The 21,705-nt window shown below is 35.1% G+C and overlaps 1 protein-coding gene across 1 annotated transcript in view; it reads left to right on the forward strand.

Annotated features, from left to right (window-relative positions):
- Positions 1–2,885: 2,885 nt before the first annotated feature.
- DACH1 (dachshund family transcription factor 1) overlaps positions 2,886–21,705 on the forward strand; it is a 248,232-nt gene continuing 229,412 nt past the window's right edge. Inside the window, exon 1 of the mRNA XM_014965723.1 lies at positions 2,886–3,037. Within this exon, the coding sequence (XP_014821209.1) occupies positions 2,886–3,037 (152 nt within the window). The remainder of the gene's footprint in view (positions 3,038–21,705) is intronic.

Here is a 21,705-nt window from a genome sequence, read left to right on the forward strand (position 1 = left end):
ACACCATCATACAGAGATTAATAGACAATCTCTAGCTCTATCTGTCCACAGACAGCCTTAAGAGGTACGGTGGCTGGAGGTCTAGCTGAAAAAGACCTATTCTTGTGCTTTGGTATGGCGATTATGCCACAAAAATCATAGTTTTGTTTACTGGAAGATTTTTGAATTTTTTTTAATTAATGTGTGTCTGTATTGTGGATTTTTGCAGAGAGTTCGTTTTAAGTACTGAAATGACCTTCTATCCTCAAGAATGTCTAGTTCCAATTCTTGTTTTATGTTTTGTAGATCTTTTTTTGTTGGGTCAAACCAAGTTTAGCCAAATGGAATTTTATTTGTTTACTGGATTCCATAAAAAACACAAAGACAATTAATTTACAGTAACATTTGGTGAACTAACTCTACCCTGGAATTTCTATAGTTGCGTTAGCTGCAAGCTCTGTGTGTGATGTTTTAAGAGACTTCAAAACTTGACATTAGCTTCACCCTTTCAAGTGCTCATATAAGCCATTAGATTTTTTCCTGTTTTTTGTCTGAGAAATTTTTACAAAATGTTTTGAAGTTTTTTAGGCCTGTAAACAAATTCTAAGACGTGATATTCCACCAGTTGTCCCATGTTACAAACTGTTTTGTGGTTGTTACTGCATCTGCATGCAGCGACTGTCTGGTTTATCTCTTAATCACATTGCTTTGTAAATTATTCATTTTAAAATACACTCTGAAGTAGTATAATTTATGAAAAATATGAAAATATATGAAAAATTATATGAAAATACAGATCGTATTATCTGTATACTGATATAGTATAACCCCAAATCAATATATGTTAAAAACTTTTTTCTGTATCACATTTCATGACTGCAAGTCAAAACCACATGAAATAAAGAAAAAAAAAGTCACAAGAGAAGAGTGCATGTCTACATCAGTGCATAACTGATCATGTCTTACAGAAGCATAGATGATGTTAAACTTCCCAAGAGCAGGATCTACTGACAGAGATGTGTGAAAAATAGAACAGTATCTGCCTTATTTTCTCTGAGTGAGATGTGAAGATACATCAGGCTTTTGTGATGGAGGTTACATATTTTCCTAGTGTGCAAGTGATTCAAAGAGATGGAGATAATTTTAAATGTACTGATAAACTTGCTTACCTTTTTATCGTATTCTCTGTATGTCTCATTGAACTCTCCTGGAGGTATTTATACGCATTGTATATAAATTGATATTGCATTTCTGAAAAGATGCAGGTTGATTTAAAAAAAAAAAAAAAAAAGGGTAAATTAGCTTTAATTTAACATGCAACAGGTTTTCTTTCACCATCTCCTCCATTTAATTTGGAACAGATTCAAAGCTGGTTTAAAAGAAGTGGAATGATACTTACTCCAGGACCTTTGCCATCTCAGATGAAAAATTACTAATTTTTAAGATTGAGAGACTACTCTGTGCAAGGCAAAGCAGCTCAGAGTACAGATGCCGCCACTTTAGGCTCCTCCTTGACTTTAGGCTAAAGTTCAATCAGTGAATTTAATTTTTAGAGAGCAAGAGTGAGACTGAGCTTGCTTAATCTCTGTAGTGTACAGTGTAAATGTCTACATCTGAACTCATTGTCTAGATTCCACATACAGTCAGCAGAGAGACAATCTACAGAGCAATTAATGTCATCCTCAGGTAGGCATAGGAAGTAAGTCAAGTGAATTGTGACATAGAAGTGCTTATTTCTCAACATGGATTACAAAAGATCATACAGTGATAAACTCAAATGGCAACATCTGCATTTTAAGTGTCTACATGTAGGCAAGATCAGAGGTCTTTTTATTGACCTATCTCCGAATGAACTGTATACTATCTTTATTAAAAAGCATGTCCACTTTTTTCTGTATCTTGAAAAAGTGATGGCAGACTTTTAAAATAATATTGAAACCATTATCCATGTTAAATATTATCTATGTGTTCTAAGCCACTGTCAAAATATGTAATCCTCACTTCAGGGAAAAAACCAAACCCTTTTTCTAAAGGTTCTTATGTGTCAGTGGTTCAACGGGTGGACAGTTTTCTTGCATATTTTGATTTAAACAATTTTTATTGCTATATGTCTCTTTTTGGCTCTCAAACACAAAACTTTTCCCTTCCTCATTTCATTACCTGAAATTGCAGTCACTTTTTCTTTCGTTCAGAGTAATTCGTTTAGAAAAGCATTATCTGAAGAACAGCTGTTTTTGCAGAAGTATTAGTGTTTCAGTAGGTAACTGGAAATTTTATTTCAAGGTGGATAATTTTAGACAAAGAACAGAAGTTTTACGTGAGTTATATTGATGAAATTTCTGCGATCAGTGAAATATATATGCTTGTTTTTCACAAAGGGGCTCACTACAGCCTTGAAATGCTCTCCAGGCTTGGGGCAGTAGGCAGCAACACTACTTCAGTAGAAACCTGAGGGTCAAACCCCTGTTAATTGTAAGAATAACTTAAATAACCAGTGAAGGTAGAAATTGTAAGTTTAAGCATAGAAAAGGTTCCACGTTCCTTTTTCTAAGCTCCGCTAGAGGAAAGGAAGATTATGTCATGTGGTTGAAATGGCTTGAAAACGATTAACACCTTAAGTTGCCTCAGCCAGAGATGATCAAAGTCTTAACGTCTCACACAGTGCCACCACTAATGCGTCCCTCCAAGTAAATCTTTTTTATGGCAGAATAAGTCAAAGACATGGCCTTCTTTCCTGTTGTCTGCAAGCGTTTCTCCTTTCTATACAGCTCGTGGGAAGAATTAGAGTTTGACCCTACTTGCTCCCCCCTGGTGCTCTATGAATTCATGAAAACCACAGTGTAAGTATGGTAATGAGTGCTTTAAGGTCAAAAAAAAAAAAAAAAAAAAAAAAAAAAAAAGAAAGCATGCGTAGCAACCAAGTCATCAAAGTTCACAGGCCTAAGCTGTTTCCTGTTGTCTGCAAGCGTTTCTCCTTTCTATACAGCTCGTGGGAAGAATTAGAGTTTGACCCTACTTGCTCCCCCCTGGTGCTCTATGAATTCATGAAAACCACAGTGTAAGTATGGTAATGAGTGCTTTAAGGTAAAAAAAAAAAAAAAAAAGAAAAAAGAAAAAGATAGCATGCGTAGCAACCAAGTCATCAAAGTTCACAGGCCTAAGCTGTGCTGTTGTTGAATGCCTTTTATAAGTTCTGCTCAGTGGTTTCCATTGGCTGGAGTCACTCCATCTGTGTGTGTTATTGCCTCTGAGTGTGTATGTGTAGTACCAATCTCTACTATGATACTATCTGTCCTACTGGGTAATACAGTATTTTGGCTGTTTCTAAAACTACTATTGGGGAAAACACGATTTTCTATTTCAGTTACATTATTCTTTTAAAGTATGTAAGTATACTTTACTATATAGCATATATACTATATGTACTTAAAAGTATAGACCTTTCTAACCATTAGCATTAGTGATTCTGAAAGGTGATTGACTCAACAGAGGCAGGTTTAAAGCTGTGATTGAAAGGGCATTTGAGAGAGTAAAGCCAGTGTTGGAAACTCTGTAGATCTGTGACTTTGAGAGAGATGCGTAGATGAACAGAAAAATTCAAGGTGGTGAACGGAGAATCTCTGCTCTAGTTTTTGCTCACAGCATCTTTTTCAAAATGTTATGTTCAAGATATTACTTTTATGAAATTGCTTTTCTTGTGCACTGTATGTTGTGCTATGTTTGAAGTCCCTACAGGGACTTCAGTTTAATAACTGCACTGTAGATCTTGTTCAATTCGTTATATCTAAATTAATTCAAATATTTGGGACTGTTGCTTTCGATGGTTGCTGTTGCTGTGCTCAGTACTGACTCATACATATGGAATTCAGAGGTTTAAATAGTTCATATGTCTGTACTTTGTAGAACACGTTTGTAGCCTAAGAGGATACAGTTTAATGCTCTTTGGGACTTTTTGGGCCCCTTGTGTTTCTTACTGTCTTTGCTTGTTAAGATTTCTCTGGAGATAGGCAGCTTCCGCTTGAGTGTGGTAATTGTTGACATTCCATAGGTAGGCGTGATGAAACCTTCAGTGCTATGCAGCATACTATGTTAGAGTGTCACCTGACAAAGAAGTTTTCTCTGCAGATGATGTATATCATCGTAGCCTCATTATCATTTTAAAACTCAAGCAAAAAAAAAAAAAAAGCTAACTTTTGAATGGTTGAAATAACAGAAGAGGGAAAGCTGTCCAGAAGTTCAGAATAAAAATGAATTGATATCTGCTATGTTTGGTAATGAGGATTACGACTATTGCTCTAAGCTTCTTGTGCCTCATATGAGTCATTGGTACCAAAGTTTTTCCACGATCTGTTTAACTGCTGTGGTTTTAGGAAGACAGAGAAGGAGGTCATTTGTCTTTTCAAGACTGTTTCGGATATTTCCAGGCACTCTGCTTAGAGCTTGTTATTTTGGCAGTAATGATAATCATATAACATGCATCTACAGAGAGTTCTTATCATATCACATTGCATAAGTGCACAAACATGGCACCTCCATGTGCCCATGTATTGTAAAGTGATATGCAGCAGCATTCATTTCATTTCCAATTTAATACAGCTTAGTATTTCTGCAGCTGCAAATAAGGTCTAGGGTGAGTTTAAATAACACTTGACAGGAAAATAAGGATCAATACAAAGAAGTGGGTATTTTTTGGAAGGAAACTGATTTTACTAATTGTGACACGAATTGATACTTCATCCAATCTATTACAAACAGATTTAGTATAATTCAGTTAAGACTTGGTTCTGAAACATTAATGTCTGAGTAGCTATGTAGTAGTTGCATGACATTAGACATTACTTTTTGAAGAATCAAATCAAATGTCATTTTCTTATTCTTTGCAAAAATAACCATCTTTAAAGACAGTTTTACTTATTAGATAACTTTCTTTACTGCAATACCCCATTTACCTAAAGAATAAGTTCAGAATCGCCTGTATTTATGTTTATAGACAAAAACTATAAACCAGTGTCGTGGTTTCAGCTATCTACTAAATGATCTTTCATTACCACCGTCTTCTTTCTTGTTTTAAATCTCCCCACCCTTTTCAGTGAAACTCCATCCTTTTATAAGTAATAAGTGATAATGAGTGAATTTTGTTTACTAGTAATATATAATGAAGAATTAATGTCAGTATGTAGTGTGATTTCCTGTTTAATTTCCATTTAGTTAAAGCTTCAGCAATGTAAGGATGGCAAAACTGCCTGTAAAGAGACAGAAGAGAAGGTAGATGAGGTGGAGGTGCCTATGATTTAGCACTTCCCAAAAGTATGTTCAAAGACAATAATTATTCTCATGCAAGATGCATCTAGTCAGTCTTTGGCTCTTTAAGCTACAAAGGAAGTTTAAGGCCATATTATTTTTTTATTTTTACCATAAACATAGTTTTCATTCAGAATCTAGTAGCTGGTAAAAATGGAGGCTAGAGTTGGTTTAAGTCTTTTTGCAGCTGACTATGATGGCATGGAAGAATAATTAACAAATACAGATGAAATGACTGTTTTAATGAGATATACAATTCTAGGTATTTTAGTTTTAATTTCAGTTAAGATGGTCACTCTGTGAATAACTTCGTATGTACTTGCGTAAATGGGTTTCTTCAAAAAGGGAAGCAGGATTACATAATCCCTGAAGAAGTTTCTATCTTTGTATATATTTTTGAAAATTTGAGGATTAGATTAGGACTACATGTAAATTGTAACAGAAGTAAATAGCAAAGCAATGTGTGGCATTGATAACCAAGCAGTCCAATCTGTTTCTCAAATTCCAGCTATTTAATTATTTAAAGCATGTAGAGGTTTTGCAAGGAAATGATAATGTTTTGGTGAGGTTACAGGAACTCCCATGAAATGCACTTTCAATCCTAACTTGTTTTAATAAAGATTTTATCTGAAAATTTCATAGGTGTTTGAACCAGCTCCAGCATTTAAATCTCACTGGCACAGGATTGGCATCCACAGGAGGGGTTTTGTGCTTCAGCAGGTATTATCAGACCAGAACTTCTGTCTTGCAGACATTCATGAGCTAATGAAAAGGAAGGAAGAAAGTGTTATATCTACACAGATTTGAAAATAATTAACTGGAATGGGGAAAAGGAAAGCTTTTTACTTTATTAGGAGTTCAGGTGCCTACATATTGTAGGTCTAATGTGTAACATGAAAAGAAGATCTGTTTTAATTTGTTGCTCTGTCTGGGTGGTTAAAGAAGAATAATTTCCACTTTAACATATACTTAAAGCTATGTATACCTATCCCAGCCTCCTTCCCTTGTATTTACAGATATGTGGGAGAGAGAGAGGTTGATAAATTTAGCAGTTAAGTAGGCCGAAGAGACACGAAGCAAAATTACTATTTATTTACAAACCTATTTTTGTAACCACATGTACCTATAGATTTCTTATTTCTCTTTTCCTAGATTTGTACTCTCTATAAAAAGTTGCACCTCCCCTCGCTTATGTCTTCAGAAGAATAAGCCTTGCATCTGATAAACGTTTTTTTTGCTGTAATCATGGCAGTAGTTAGGCCTATCCCTCTTCCCCAAATATCCAAGAAAGGCTGAATGATGCTTTTCCTCAATCCAAAAATCATATTAAAGGTTATATTTTGAGACGTGCATTTAAATGACAAAGTGAAAAAGTTGACAAATATAAGGGGGGAAGTTTGAAAAACAAACAGCCCATTTACTCCCCATTTATTCCATTGCCCTTGTTCTGTTGAATTCAAACCACATTTGAGCTGTGATGATGTAAAAAGTAGAAATTTAAAGAGACTTTGGAAGATGATCTATTTTATGGTAGTAGGCAAAGTCCAGTATTTAGTTTGGAGTCATGTTTGCCTGGACGTAGTTGCTTGTCTTTCATATTTTTTTAGAATGTAGTTTTTCAGATGAGCCATTTCTTATCACCAAGATAGATGCTTAGAGTAGACTGGTCATGAAGATACTGTAGTAAGTTGATTTGTCCTAGATTTATATTTCAGGCCCAGACAAAGTCAATACAGTTACTTTTAACGATTATAAAGATTTGGAGGTTTCAAACTAAAAGAGTTTCTATAGTCATTTATTGCTGTATAGTCATTTATTGCTGTTTACCCCCAAATCTCTTACAGAATTAAATATTGAAATATTTTGAGTAGATTTCACATAAATAAGAAAGTCACTTTTAACTTCTCTTGAGAATTTTATGGCGTGAACCCCATCTGACCGTGGAGCCAAGAAGCTGCTCTATAGGTGATGCTTTTTATTGGATTGAGTTTAAAGAAGTCGCAGTGTCGTTCCGACTGCCTTTCATTTCAGCACAAATGTACTGAGGTAGTCTGTTGCTTTACAAAGCTTTAAATAGAAAAACTGAACAGGTGGTTTGGGTTCAGGAAATAAAATAAGCTATATTATTGTAGACAGGGAAAATTCTTTTCTCATTACACACTACTTGGATAGAATTAAGCAGACAGCTCATGCTGAGAAATTTGAAACTCAGAGAATGCAACAGTTAAAAAGACAGACAATAAATGCGGTAGTAATTCAGGGATGGACCTAAACAGTCTACAGTAGAGCAGCTAACTGAAAATAAACAAACCAAAATAACAAAAAAACCCTCCTGTTATGTTATCTTTGACAATGGAAATCTATTTTATAAACCAAGCATAATGATGACTTCATTTCTCTGATTAAAGTTAGTCATCTGTTTATTTTTCCAGGGTTAGTTAACTTTATTCGCATGGGATTATGTTAGCAATTATGTTTAGAATGAAATCTCTCTTCATTTTTAAACAGATTTGGGGGAGGAGGGAAGAGAAAAAATATTTGTTTGCCACTCAGTAATCCAGTCCAAATGTTCAATAGTCCCTCTGTGGCACGAGGCAGCATATGACTTTTAAGCTAGACTTGGTGCTGAACACATTTGAACAATAAAACCTTAGATCACTAATATTTGAAGTATTTATTTCAAATTTGTTCACCATCTGCTCCAAGATTCTTTGGTTTATATTACACATATTTAAAGGCCCCAGTACTTCTTATATTGAAATTAAAAAAAAGAAATTCTGTTAAGTTTGTCTGGGAAGTAGCACTATAGTGTTATGTGTAGTCCCTGAGAAGTTCAGAAATATTTTGTGTTGGATTTTTATTGTTTCATGGCTTATCATCCTTTTATTTGTTAAACATAACATTTCTTGGAGAAAATGACAACTTCATTTTGGTATTTTTATGATTTTTTTTTAGTAGGCAATTAACAATATAAAATGATCCAATAAATTTCGAGAAAGCTTTAAGAGTAATTCTAGACAGTGCTGATACATTCATATATTTTAATTTAGAAACTCTCAGACATGAATGAGTGTTATGCATTAAATTCAGCACCTGATCACATGCATGTTGGAAGGTATCCAGAGACTGGGCGAGCAAAGACTACCACTTCCTAGTTGTGCCACTGAAATGAAGATTAACTCCCTAGAGAAGACAATTGAATTAACACAGCATGTTTTATGTGCAACAAAAACAAATTTACCTGTATCACTACTTTGCCTACAACTTTCAAGGTACACACTACAGTGGCTGTGAATAAGCTGACTTTTCACATTAAACATTTGTTATCTCTTCTTAATTATATTTTAATGTTAAATTTTAATGGTTTAATTATGTGCCCATTACCATTACACTCTAAGAGAAATATTCTGACTTGATACTGATGGCTGTTTTAAATGATAGATTTATAATTTGGTATTTTTTTCCTCGTTGCTTAGGGTTTTTTTAAGCACAGCTAAGCAAATTAGTGATGTTAAAACAATCAGAAAAAACAAAACCTGAAAATACTAATCATTTTATTTTAACTCTGATGTGTGCATTATGCATTTATATAAAGAAAACATTCATGCCATATCATTAGCAAACAAATAATAATCAGTCAGACATGAAGTATTATTAAAAGACAAGAAGATTTTATGATGAAGACAGGAGAAATAATAGAAATTTGCAGAAGGGCTGTTGTTGTATCTTGTAAGGAATAGCTAGAAAATTAGATTAATCAAGGAGCAGACATTTGGAAGAAAGTTTGTGTGAATGCCTGACAGTCTTGCTCTTTCCCTCATTTCAAATGTTGGCAGGGTAGCATGCAGCTCCAAGGGAAATGTGCTCCTTTCATACTTGAGTAATTGATGAATTGTATGCAATATGCAAATGAGAATCCATAAATCTTATGAATGACAGCTTAATTTATGTGAGCCTTAATGAATGCAGGATTAGATTTTAATTAAATATCCTCAAAGGCACCCTGAGTAGTAGGTTTTTTTAGGCCTTGTTTTTTTGAAGACTTGTTTCACATGCAGTGCATTTTATGAAAGAAGAAAATCAGGCAAAGAACTTTGTAGAAATGTTCTTATGTTTTAATGATAAGCATTGTTCTGTTTTGTGAAGCAAACAGTGCTTCAACTGATAATAAGCATTTAACAAAATATCTACAGATCTTTTTTGTACTTCCTACACAATTTCCCAAATTTGATTACCTTTAATTGCTGCTGGCTTCTGATATTGTATGCTATTTTTAATTACAGGAAAAGTTATTAAAACTTTTCCAAAAATAAATAGTATCTGCAGAAGAGTTCATTAAAGTTTGATTTGCTATATGAATGTTTTAAATGCTAAATCTAATTCCACTAAAATAAGGTGTTCCCACCCCATTTTGAAAATTGCATCTCTAGACAATACATAATGAGATAAAATGGTAAATAACACAGAAGGTTGTAAATAACATTTAGCAAGCAGAATTCTAAGATAAAAGTGTTTTGCAACAGTGCCCGTTATTCCCAGCTGTCTTTGGAGTAAGTGGAATGATCCTGTTCCCCTCACACCTGTTGTAGATTGGTGTAATGCTACCAAGAATGTGGCCAGAGTCTGCTTGAGTTGGAAGAAAAAGTTAAGCAAACTTCAGAAATGCAGGCATTGAAGTTGTGCAACACGTGGTTCCCCAGTCTGATTTCGTTGATCGAGTTTGTCTGTATTACTTGGTAGTGCTTACATGGCCAAAGCATCTGTCCCTTCAGGTAAATTTTCTAATGTCCTATATGTGATTCTTGGCTTTTGATAAACAAAGGTAAAGGCCTGCATTTATTGTCAAGATCTGATCTTTTTTATTTGGTAGTATTTACAGCTGTCAACTGTGAAAATTGTTGTCTCTTTGAAAAAAAACCCAACTCTTTCTGTTGGCAGTTGTAATCTTCCCTGTGAAATTCAGCAACTCCAGAAAATCCAGAAATTTATGGTTTTTCCTTCCAACTGCAGCAGTCTATCAGTAACTCCTTTTCCAGCTTTGAATAGTCAAAAACCTTCCTCTTCAGTATCTCATGGAGGCTTGTGTCTGCATTCTGGCTAATAGTGGTGGCAACTGGAGTGATGTTGCTGTTGCTTTAAGCTGAAGTAGTGGCAAGGAAGGGTACCTTCCTTACCCTGGAAAGGGTAAGGAAGAATTAGTAATTTCTGATCAGTAAGTAAGTATAAAGGATTCCCACACATCCCCTCACCTCTGACACAGACCTGTGGGCAGGTGTGGAGAACCTCTGGGAGAAGTGGACTTTGCCACAGTCCAGCAGTGCTTACTTCATCTGGATGCTCCAGCATAGCTGGAAGCATAAATAAAAGGCCATACAAGAGTCTCAGGAAAAGAAGACAGAGGACAATTTGACAATATGAATCCCAAGGGTCCTGTGGCATTCTGATTTAAAAGGAAGTCAGATAGGAAATAACTGAACAGTTAACGCAAAGATGTAACCTCCCGCTTAAAACTGCACTGGTGTCGGTGGACCAGTGGCAACTGTGATGTTTAAAAACGATCCTAAAGGGTGTTCAGAGAACTTCAGATCAGGAAGTCTGGATCAGTACTTCACAAATAAGTAGAAAGAATAATGCTATTGGGCATTGGATAAATGTGATATGCCAGGGAAGAGTCAACACTGCTTCTGTAGATGGAAATTCTAAAAGGATTAATGAATATGGAGGAAAAGGCTATCCAGTTGCTAAAACTTTCTTGGATTCTTGAAACACTTCTAACAAGTTTCCTTTGCAGGGAATTATGCTGCCATGTGTCATTTGGAAAATATCTGGTTAAAATGGAGGAAACTTTTTTTATTTTTTTGTTTGCTAGTTGAGAAATGTCAGTACTGAAGCCTCATGGTGGCCTGTGATAAGGCCTAGGTTTTTCAGTATCTTTATATGCAGTATAGTAACAAAGGGAATTAATAGCACATCAAAAATTAAATGTTACAACTTTTCTGACTAGAATAAAGATGATGGATCCGAGGAGCACAGACAGCAAAGGAGGAAGGGTTACACAGAGGTCTGTAAAATTGGGAGTAAGAAGGTCAGAAGGGAGCATTCTTCTAATAAGAGAACTGGAGGTCGTCAAATGAAACTAACAGATGGTAGATTTAACAAAAAGAAAAGCGTCACTGCTTCACACAATTCATACTGAAGTTGCCAGATATACTGCCACAGGACATTGTAGGTGCCAAAAATTGATAGAGGTTCAGAAAGTTAGAATTAAAGTTTAGGTAAGAAAAATCCATCAGAGAAGGTAAAACAACACTGCACAAGGTTCAGGAAATCTCTGGGATGCGAATTACTGGAGGCTGGGAACATATCCTGACATTGTATCACTATATGGTTTTCTTTTTTTAAAAATCTTCCTTAGGAAGCTGGTACTGGTCATCATCAAAGACAGGATACCTGGGTAGATAGGTCTTTGGTTTCATCCAGTATGGATGTTCTTTGGTTACTGTGTTGTGTGTTACAGCAATTAGGTATGTCTGGAGTGATGCACAGAAATATAAGGAGAAAGCATAGAGTGCTTGTAATTAGGCATGCACTCTCAAAATGCTAACAAACAGATGAATTCTCATTTTTTTTTATGGGGAAAGGAAAAGAAAAAGTGGGACTGGCATGAAGAACAGCATATTTGGAAAAGAATATATTTGTTGACCACCATTGTTATATAGATGATTGCTGTCTGTAATTATCAAGACACAGTTAACAGGTCTGGTAAATGCTTAAGTATGAAGTTTGAGTGGATATTTGATATTAAATTGGAGTGTGGATGACATGTATTTTGGACAGCTGAAAGAAAAAAGGAAGTGAGAGAGGTAAAAGTGATTTTTATTTCTATTCTCTCACTCTTCTCTGTTAAACTAGACCCTAGATATGCTTCCTTTCCAGAACTGTAAGTAATTTGCAGCACTTTTATGTTTTAAAAACAGGTGTCAGAAGATGTCTTTTTTCAATTGTTTTATCTGAATGCTGACATTTTCTTTTCACAAACTTCAAATGGTGACTGTGTCAACAAAAGGGTGTATGAGTCCCTTCAGCTCCATGAGGAACTTAAATAAGGAGCTCCAGTAATGACCCCATGTGTGGTAATAGTTTATCAGTTAATGAACTAGCAAAAGCGGTGGGAGAGAAGATGATCTTCTCTGAGCATGGATCTTTATAGGAAGGATGTTTAAATCAGCGATGTCAGCGTTACACAGCCTGTATGAGATATTTCAGACATGGCTTTGTCTTTACAATATAGACTTTTATAATGTCAGTTAGGCTGAGCTTTACAAATGAGCTTTGAATGATTGCTTACTGTTATTTGCCTAGAGACTCCGCTCTGACTAGTGACTTCCATTTGTGAAATACAAGTGATAGTTAGAAATGGAAAAAAAAGTTCCAGCTTTTATATGAAGTTAGTTAACATAGACTTAGATTGGTTTTATTAGTTGATGCATATAAAATAAAAAGACTGGTAGCATCCCTAGAGAAATAAGCAAGTAAGGTAACTCAGCCACCGAAAGCTCTAATTTCTTCCTATATGAAGATTTATATCTACATATCTATCTATATGCCTATATGTTTCATATATATTTATCCATCTGTCTGTCTATCTTCCTAAGGAAATTGTAAAAATTCAAACAAGAACTTTGAAGCCTGTAGGTAGAACCTGTGCATATATGGCACATATATTTTATTCCTTGAATGCTGATTTTATTTACTTGCCCTTTCTGTGCTAAATATGACTGCTTATTTTGATCTTAAAAGTAAAAAGGATGGATGAAGGTGAAAGAAGAAGGAGAGTCTTTGAATTCACAATTATGAGATCCAAATAGAGTTCCACAAGATAAAATGCCTCTGTAATCATATTTAACAAACTGTAATTCGCAGCTCAGCTGTATGCTACAATTTGCGTCAGATTCACTGCCTACAATGCATAGCTTTTTTCAAGAAGACCTGCAAAAAGTTTATAACAAATAAATTGTTTAAGTGGAAATATGTATGGATTCTCCGCAAAGCGTGAATTTCATGTTGTGAGAGGAATCAAGCCCCATGTATCTGCTGTAATTGTGAGAGGTAATTATAAGATCTCCTTGAAAAGGACGTTTTTACAGATCTCGATTTGGCTTTCAGCATTTATGAATTTGAATTGACATCCTCAGCACAGTGCCAATTCCGCATGACTAGATTCATTCCACAAATGGAGTTTAAATGGCTGCGTATATACTGCTTAACTCACCAGGGCAGGCTTTCATGCAAGTGTCAGATTGTTAACCTGGTTGTGGTTTTTGGGAAGAAGGTGATTTTAGCTGTGTTGTGCCACTTGGTGTCCTGACCAGAAAAATAAAATGGTCTGGTTTCATTACCGGTATAGACAATGCCAGGTCATTTTACGCTCAGGTTAGCTTTTAGCCAACTGGATCTGAGGAAAAAGAAATGCCACCCTCATTTGCATGGAGGAATCACCATTTTTTCCAGTCTTACAGGAGCAGAATCATTCTGCTGTGCCTGTCCTTGGCTGTGGAGGGAGCAGAAGGATCTCCACACTGCTTGAATCCCTCAGCCTCTAGATCACACGTCTGAGCCTATTTACCACCTGACTGAATTGGCACTGTAAAGAGAACTTTCAGCCCACTCCTCCTGATACGTTTTCTTTCAAAATCCATCCTCTTCCCAGTCAAAAGAAACATAACAATTTTTTTAAGGTAGGCATTAGGCCTCCGTGTCTGAGAGCTGACAGTTTTACTGATTCCATGGAGAGAAAGCTTGAGAACTAGCTGAAGTCAGTCAGTGGCCACCATGCTCTTGTAGTGAAGGTGGCCACCTTATACTGGGATAGCAAGTATGTAGTCAGCATGTCAAGAAAACGAATTGTCCTCCTCTCTTCTTCAGCACTGGCAAGGCTGCATCTGGAGTAGTGAGTCCAGTTTTGGGCTCCCCATAGGACAGAGATGTGCATGAGGTAGAGTGAGTGCAGTGGAGGCCACCAAGGTGGTGGGGGGCTGGAGCACATGGCCTGTGAGGGCAGGCAGTGGGAGCTGGGACTCTTCAGTGCTGAGATCAGAAGGCAAAAGGAGGATTTTGTTGAGGTCTTCAGCTACCTAAAAGGGGCACTCTCATTGTAAAAAAAAGTCTTCCTTGTATCTAGTCTAAATCTTCTCTCTTTTAGTATAAAACCATTATCCCTTGTCCTATTGCAATAGGCCCTGCTAAAAGGTTTCTCCCCATCTTTCTTGTAAGCCGTCTTTAAGTACAGAAAGGCATCAAGAAGGTCTCCCTGGAGCCTTCCTTTCTCCAGGCTGAACAACCCCAGCCCTCTAAGCCTGTCCTCATAGGAGTTTGGAAACATGTCTCTTGATTTGCGTACATTATCTAATTGATTACTTTTGCTCTAGGCCTCTGTATGTTCACCTTTAAAGAGTTAAGTGCTACTGAATTGTTTGATTTAGCATTTGATTTTGCCTTGATGGGATTGCAAACACGGAATACATTCTTGCCTACAACAAGAATATTGACAGCCTGCAACATATGCATTGCACGTAAAGGATTTTGAGAAGTTATTGTAGGTGATACTGTCTGTGGTAAAGTGTCATAAGCCACCTAATAATCTCATCATAACTGACATGGGAGATGCTTTTATAATATTTACAAAACCATGATAAGATGGATTAATATGGCAGTTGCATTTTAAGCATCTAACTGAAATCTATCTGAACAATTGTTAGCAGTGATGATCGATTAAAGGAGACCCTTAATGGAAATCGTAGAAGAATCCTGAAATTAAAAGCAGTGTGAAGGTATTCTAACAATTTTGGAAGGTATTATAACAATCTTGGACAGGTCTTTGCAGTGATTATGTGTTTTCAGACATAGGTCATATGTATCTTTACATATGTGTGAATTTGAATTTAGAAAAAAATGAAGCAGGTGACTTTAGTGATACTTGATTTGTGCTACCAGTACACATTTCAGTGGATAAATGTCTTTGTATACATCTTTTATAAAATAATATTGGTTGACTTGTTTCCTTTGGCTTTGGCAAAGATACACTGATATTAGAATTGTGGCTTTTATTCTCTTAGTTAGTTGTGCTGTGGTGTTTCAATGTACTTCCAGTGTCAGTGTCTACTCAGTATTTTAATCTGTTATTTAATGCCAGGTTAGTATTTTCAGCTGGTGTTTGTATTGTAAAAGCCACCATTATATTCCTATTATTGTCAAAACTGAGTATCAGTCCCAAGCAGTGTTGGAGACATTGAAGGAACCTGAATAAACCTAATTACTGTTAGGTATGTAGTCACCACATCCCAAATGCATACCTACTGAGTTACATTATTTATTATGAGCCCTCTCTTCTTCCTTCACTCCTCTCCAAGCTCCAGAAGCACATGTGTGATGAAGATGAGGGAAAAGCTGGCCTTTGTGCAAAGCTTTGGTAGCTAAGAAGCTCATTGATTACAGACACATCGTATCTCATGCTATAGTTATAGCCTTTCAGCTATTTGCTCAATGTGAATACTCACATCAGTAAAAAGCAGAATTTCTAGACCATATTCCTATCTAAAACATTCCATGAATTGATGCAAAATGTAATCAGAACAAGGAGAGTCCAAACATTTATCAAAAAATGCACCAGCTAGTGATCCTGTTTTTTTAAGACAATATAAATAAGCTGTAATTATGTTAAGCACAAATAAATAAAATTCATACTGCAGAAGTGGATCTTCTGGATCCACTGGGAGACCAGCACTTTAAGTGTGGTTGGTTGCTGCGTAGAATGGAAAGGTTTGTGAAGTTCTGATATGTAGCTTTGTTTTTAGTAACGCTGACAAATGACACATATGCAGAAGTGTTAGGTCAGAAGGTTTGAAGCATTTGTTGAGTAATCAAAATATAGTAATTAGACATGCAATTTGGTGTTTTTAACGGCTCTTGACTTGCCTACATCATATAGGACTTGGTTGGCGCCAGGTAGGCTTGGCAACAGCTCTGAAAGGTATGAGTCATGGGAATAGTTGGCAGATCCCAGAGATACTAGTACGTATCTGAGAAGAAAAAAGTTCTTGACCTCTTTCAAACAAAGCAGAGGGAATGCAAAGATCAAAAGCTATAACAGTTCCAGCCCCTTTGCTATTCAGTTTTGGTATACTTTCAATTTCACGACATCATGGCTTACCTGCTTGTTCAGTGGCCATCTAAATTGAAAGTAAAGATTATTAAAAATCAGAATATATACTGACATTGCTGAGGTAACTGTTGTCTTGCAATGTCATGGTGGTTTGTATTACCCATTGTAGATGTCTCTAGTTGTTATGATAGAACAATTTTGGTTTGGGATTCTCTTTAAATGGAAGATTTATACCTTATTGTAGAGCAGACTGATGTGCAGAGGCTGGAAGCTGCTATGCAACTGCCATTGGCAAAAGACAGAAAATTTTTCTCACCACGCTGCTGCTGCTGCTGTAGGCAATATAGGGATACCTGCTATGATTCACTTAGAAATTGTTATGAAACATAACCTTAGAAGATCTATTCACAGATACCTACAAATGAAGTTGCAGGGACATGAAAAAATATTTCAGTCTTCTTGCAACTCTTGTTTCAAAGCAGACAAAATGATAATTGAGCAAAAGAGATTAAGAAAAATCTATATCCAGAGCACTTGAATACAAAATTAAAATGTAGTACTGCTTAGCTCATCTATTTCTAACTCATGTTTACTTAACTATTTTCTAAATTTCTCTTGCCCTAATATTGGGTCAGAAGCTTCCTTGAACCTACTGCCGTGTTAATTAACTCATTAAGAATTTGATAGGAGATTTATGCACTGTTCTTGTACAGTCGTTGCCTCACAACCAGCAATGAAAATACGAAACAGTAGAAAGATTAATTTTTTGTAATTTTGTATCCACGGGACAGAGTGTGGTCAACCGAGTTTTGTACACAATTTTGAATACAAATTGTTGCTTTATGAAGAGCAAGCTTGATTTCAGGGTTTTGGAAAAACACATTTATTACTAGAATGAGTAGAACAAAAAAATATAAATTTACTTTGTAATTCTGTGGTGCTGAGGCTTCAATGGTCTAAAAATGTGTTAGTTTTTTGTATTCCCTTCTGATACTCAATTTGCATTTTTGGATCATGGCTGCTTCAGTTTATCTTCATCCATATTAATTTCTTAAATTTTCACATAAGCAGAAGAAAATATCTATTAAATATCCTTTAGGTTAGGTGCAGATTTATTATGATTGAATTGAAACATTAAAAAAATCTGTCTTATGTAAATGCATATGAAGATATTGTGCCCTCAGTTTTTAAATAGAGACCCCTTTGGTTAATGGGGAGCTTTGCTTTAGAATTATTGGTATAATATAGCTCACTCAGGTCCACTTAATCGATTTGGCCATGATAACTGAACATTTTTTTTCCATGAATTTTCTTTATTGTTTTGAAAAATGTATGAAGAATGCATTTGGTGCTTTGCATATGTGGTGCTTTCTATATATACTGCAAAATGCTGACAGGGTAATGATAAATTTGCTTCTGGCATTGAAGGGCTGTATCTTGAGGTGACTTTTCTTCTTTGGTTCTTTATTCGCATAATGCCATTAGTATTGTTTGTTACAATGTAGGATATTTATAACAGGAAACATCTGTGGAGCAGTAATAAAGAATAGTTTTCATAAAGCAGTTTTACATTATCCTTCTACCAGTATCTGATAACAGTCACATTTATCTGGGTGTAGGAACGTTCTGACAGGTGTAAGGGATAACTGATTGATATAAACTCACTACTGCATGAAAATGAACCTTTTGATAAAGACATCTTAGTTAGAACTGATAAGTAAAGTACAGAGAACATAACTGTCTGCTATTATGTATCATTTTATTACCTTTATGTTGATCTTGATCTTTTAAATGGATAGTAAAGCATTGACAAAAGATGACTGAATATAGACATTTGTATAATGTACCTTTAGCGGGAGCATAATCTTTAGATCAAGGACAACTTAACAGGCAAAGGGCTCATAATTCATTAAAATAGAGACACTATCTAGTTCATAACATGGAAAACTTAAACAATGCGCTATTCTAAGGATTCAAAATTAATACTTTTTCTATTTCTTTAAAATATAACTCTATTTAGATTTTGATGGATTGAGAGTCAGATGAAAGCGTTGGCTAAAAATTAAAAATAGTTAAGAAATTTATTTCCTGTTTTATCAGTTCCCAGAGCTTTTATGGGCATACCCATGTTAACATCTCTCTGATATTAAGTTTTGAGCAGATGGATGCCATGAAAATTATTGCTTCATTTAATAAGATAGAAATAAAAGTGTTTCTCCAGTTACGTGTTTTCGGTGAACATGTTCTGACTCTATTATTAATACAGTATTCTGCTATTTTAAAGAAGAAAATAAAAGGAAATCTATAACAGTCTGAAATCCTATAGAATCTAGAGGCTGTTGTCTTGATTATGCAATAGAATCTTACATTAGCATGTTGTTGGAGTCAGGGAATAAACATCAGGAACTTTAATATTTTGACATGCATTGATTTAATTTCACATAGAAAGAGGGTCAATAAAAACAGCTAAGAAAATTCTAATTAATACGAAAATGTAATAGACCAGAGCAGAAAGAGAGTGGGTGGACACCCATAGTATTTTATCATATGTTAAATATTATTTCAAAATGTTTGTAGTCAGACAACATTTGTTTATGCTTGTTTAGCTAAAAATACAGAAAATCCAGCTTTCAGTAGAGTCTTTTTGGTGTTCAGTATTTGTGATTTACTAAATAGTCTTTTAATTCAATGGGTTTTTTCCTCTTATGTCTGAGACTAGAACTATAACTGCTCAGTACTACTGAGGTGGAGAAGAGAGTAACAGAATCTAAAAATTCCTGATAATCTCTGCTACTTCTTAACCACTTTTGATAGTTTTTTCAACTTTTATTTATTTAAAAAAAAAAGTAAATTTGAGAGAAAAAAATGCATTTACCATTACAAACCATTGTACATCATTATCTTAAAATAGTAAAAGTTCGATGTTCCTTATGGATGGATGAATGCACATGTGAATGTCCTGTTTATTGTCAGCTCATCAGAACCTGCTAAATCGCATGAGGTGTGGTGATCTGATTCGTTCATTTACTGGGTTTTTATTTTGAATAAAAATAAGAGGAGGGTGGTTTCATGGAACATACCCTTTGTCTGAGATTCACCCTTTCAACTGTACAGTGAAAGTGGCATCTTAAATCACTGGTAGAACCTGGACATTTTATTTTTAATCAAAGAGATTTCCTGTCCTAAATTTAAAGGAATTTATGCACATGATTAAGCAATTTCTTGAATGAGGCCTTCATTTTTACCAGGAGGATACTTCATATGAACAGTAGTTTGTGTTGTGTAATTAAAACGCGTTATCAGATTTAGCTTAATTAATGTTAAAACAAAACAAATCCTTGATGCCAACGTCAAGGACATTAAAAAATTGCTTTCCTGCTATTTTTGATTTGTCATGTTGTGCCGATGCTGAAAGTGAATGAATTACGTGACGTGCCATAGTGACAGATTCTTTTACCTGAAGTGTTGTTCTGCATATAGCACTTGTCTGAAATCAGTTGTTCAAATGCTGGAGAAGTCCATGTACAGCTTGTATGCAAATTATTATCTTTTAATCTGTTTATGAATACAGCAAGGTTGAGGTAGCAGAGGTCTGAAAAAATTAACATTGCATTATCTTTGTTTTCGCGGAGTTAAGTTAAAACTTTCAGAGCATGCTAATAATAATTGTGGTTAATTTTTCATGTTTGTACGGCAACTGAAAAAGAGAGGGCTGTGAGATTGCCTCTTCAAAAATATACATGTCAATGTGTCAGTGAAATTTTCATGTTTAAGAATTGACTGTGTGATCCCACCTCATGTGACTCTTATCTCTTCTTCTCCAGAGGCCAGTAGTAAAATTTCACGTGCATCAAATGGCAGGAGAACTATGTGACTGTTTACATAGGTTGTTCAACAATCTTTGAAACATATCAGCATATGCATGTTTCACATTATTTCTTCTCTGAGATCTTGATCTTTCTAATACACGTGTCTAATACATGTGTGGTATTCATGTGCTGCTTTAGTATTTATGGTCTGAGCCTGATAGCACTGGTAACATAGTATTTTAATTTTTTTTTATCTTTATTTTTCTAAATCTAAGGGGAACTGAGTTGATATATTCAGTTTTTCACGTCATATCATCCCAGTTGATGATAAATGTAGACTTGATAAAGAGGCTGAAGTCTAAGTAAACAGAAGAGCTGAATTTCCATTGCACTTGAAATCATGGTCCCTTTAATTAAGTAATGAGACTTACCAGATATGGGGATAGAGGACTTTGACATACATAGCAGTTTATCTGGCTACTTCCATGAAAACTAAAATTTTCTTATAAAAATGTGAGTTGAATACACAAAAACCCTAAACAAATCCAAATTAACTCTTGCGTGGAGACAGTATTCTTGAATTTTCAAAATGGAATTCAGCTTTTTGAAATAATTTCTTGTAGAAAGAACTATGAAATCCTGGTTTGAAACAGTACTGATCTACACCTCTGTAACATGTCTTATCATTAGTGCTGGCTTTAAAAGTGAAACTTAATGAGAAAAAAAGAAAGAAAAAGGAAAATCCTGTAAAAGTATAAATGAGAAGCAAAACCAAAACCGAAACCACACAGCTGACATTTTAGAATTGTTTAGTGGAATTGCATCTTGGCACAGGCTGATTGGAATAAATGAACCTCTCCTGACCATTGACTCTCAGTGTCTTAGAAACTGAATTCTGGAAGCATAACATGTATTAGCTTTGGTGCATTTTTTTTTTTTTATGTATTTACAGGTCTTGGCAATATCTGAGAGACCTTGTTTTCATTTCTGGTCACCACCTCAGCAAACTAATCAATGAGGCATGAACTGCTATCTGCAGAGAAAGAAATGAAAAATAAACCAGAGATAATCCTTCAGTTAAAAGGTTATTCTGTGCGATAAAAGCTATTTTGTTAATTTATTTACTTACTGGTACAGTGAGATAAAGTGAGGGAACAATTAGGGAATTCTAGTTGAAAGGATTTAAAAGGGCAATGACGACTTAATATTTTAGGTTATTTGATTGACAATATAGTTATACAGATTTCTTAAACTATAAAAAGAAGTTTTCAGTGAGTAGAAATTCTATTTGATTCAATTAGTGTTTTCTGCTGTTAATATTTTCTCTATCAATCATATCTTCATGCTCACAAATATTAGATTTAAACCGTATTTTATTTTTATATGGTAATTTGGTTAAGATAGGATAAGTTGTTTGTGTGAAGTATCTGCAGTAATAATTGTTTCTGTATATTA

Source organism: Calidris pugnax, unplaced genomic scaffold (genome assembly GCF_001431845.1).
Source record: "Calidris pugnax isolate Ruff unplaced genomic scaffold, ASM143184v1 scaffold20, whole genome shotgun sequence".
NCBI classification, from domain to species: domain Eukaryota; kingdom Metazoa; phylum Chordata; class Aves; order Charadriiformes; family Scolopacidae; genus Calidris; species Calidris pugnax.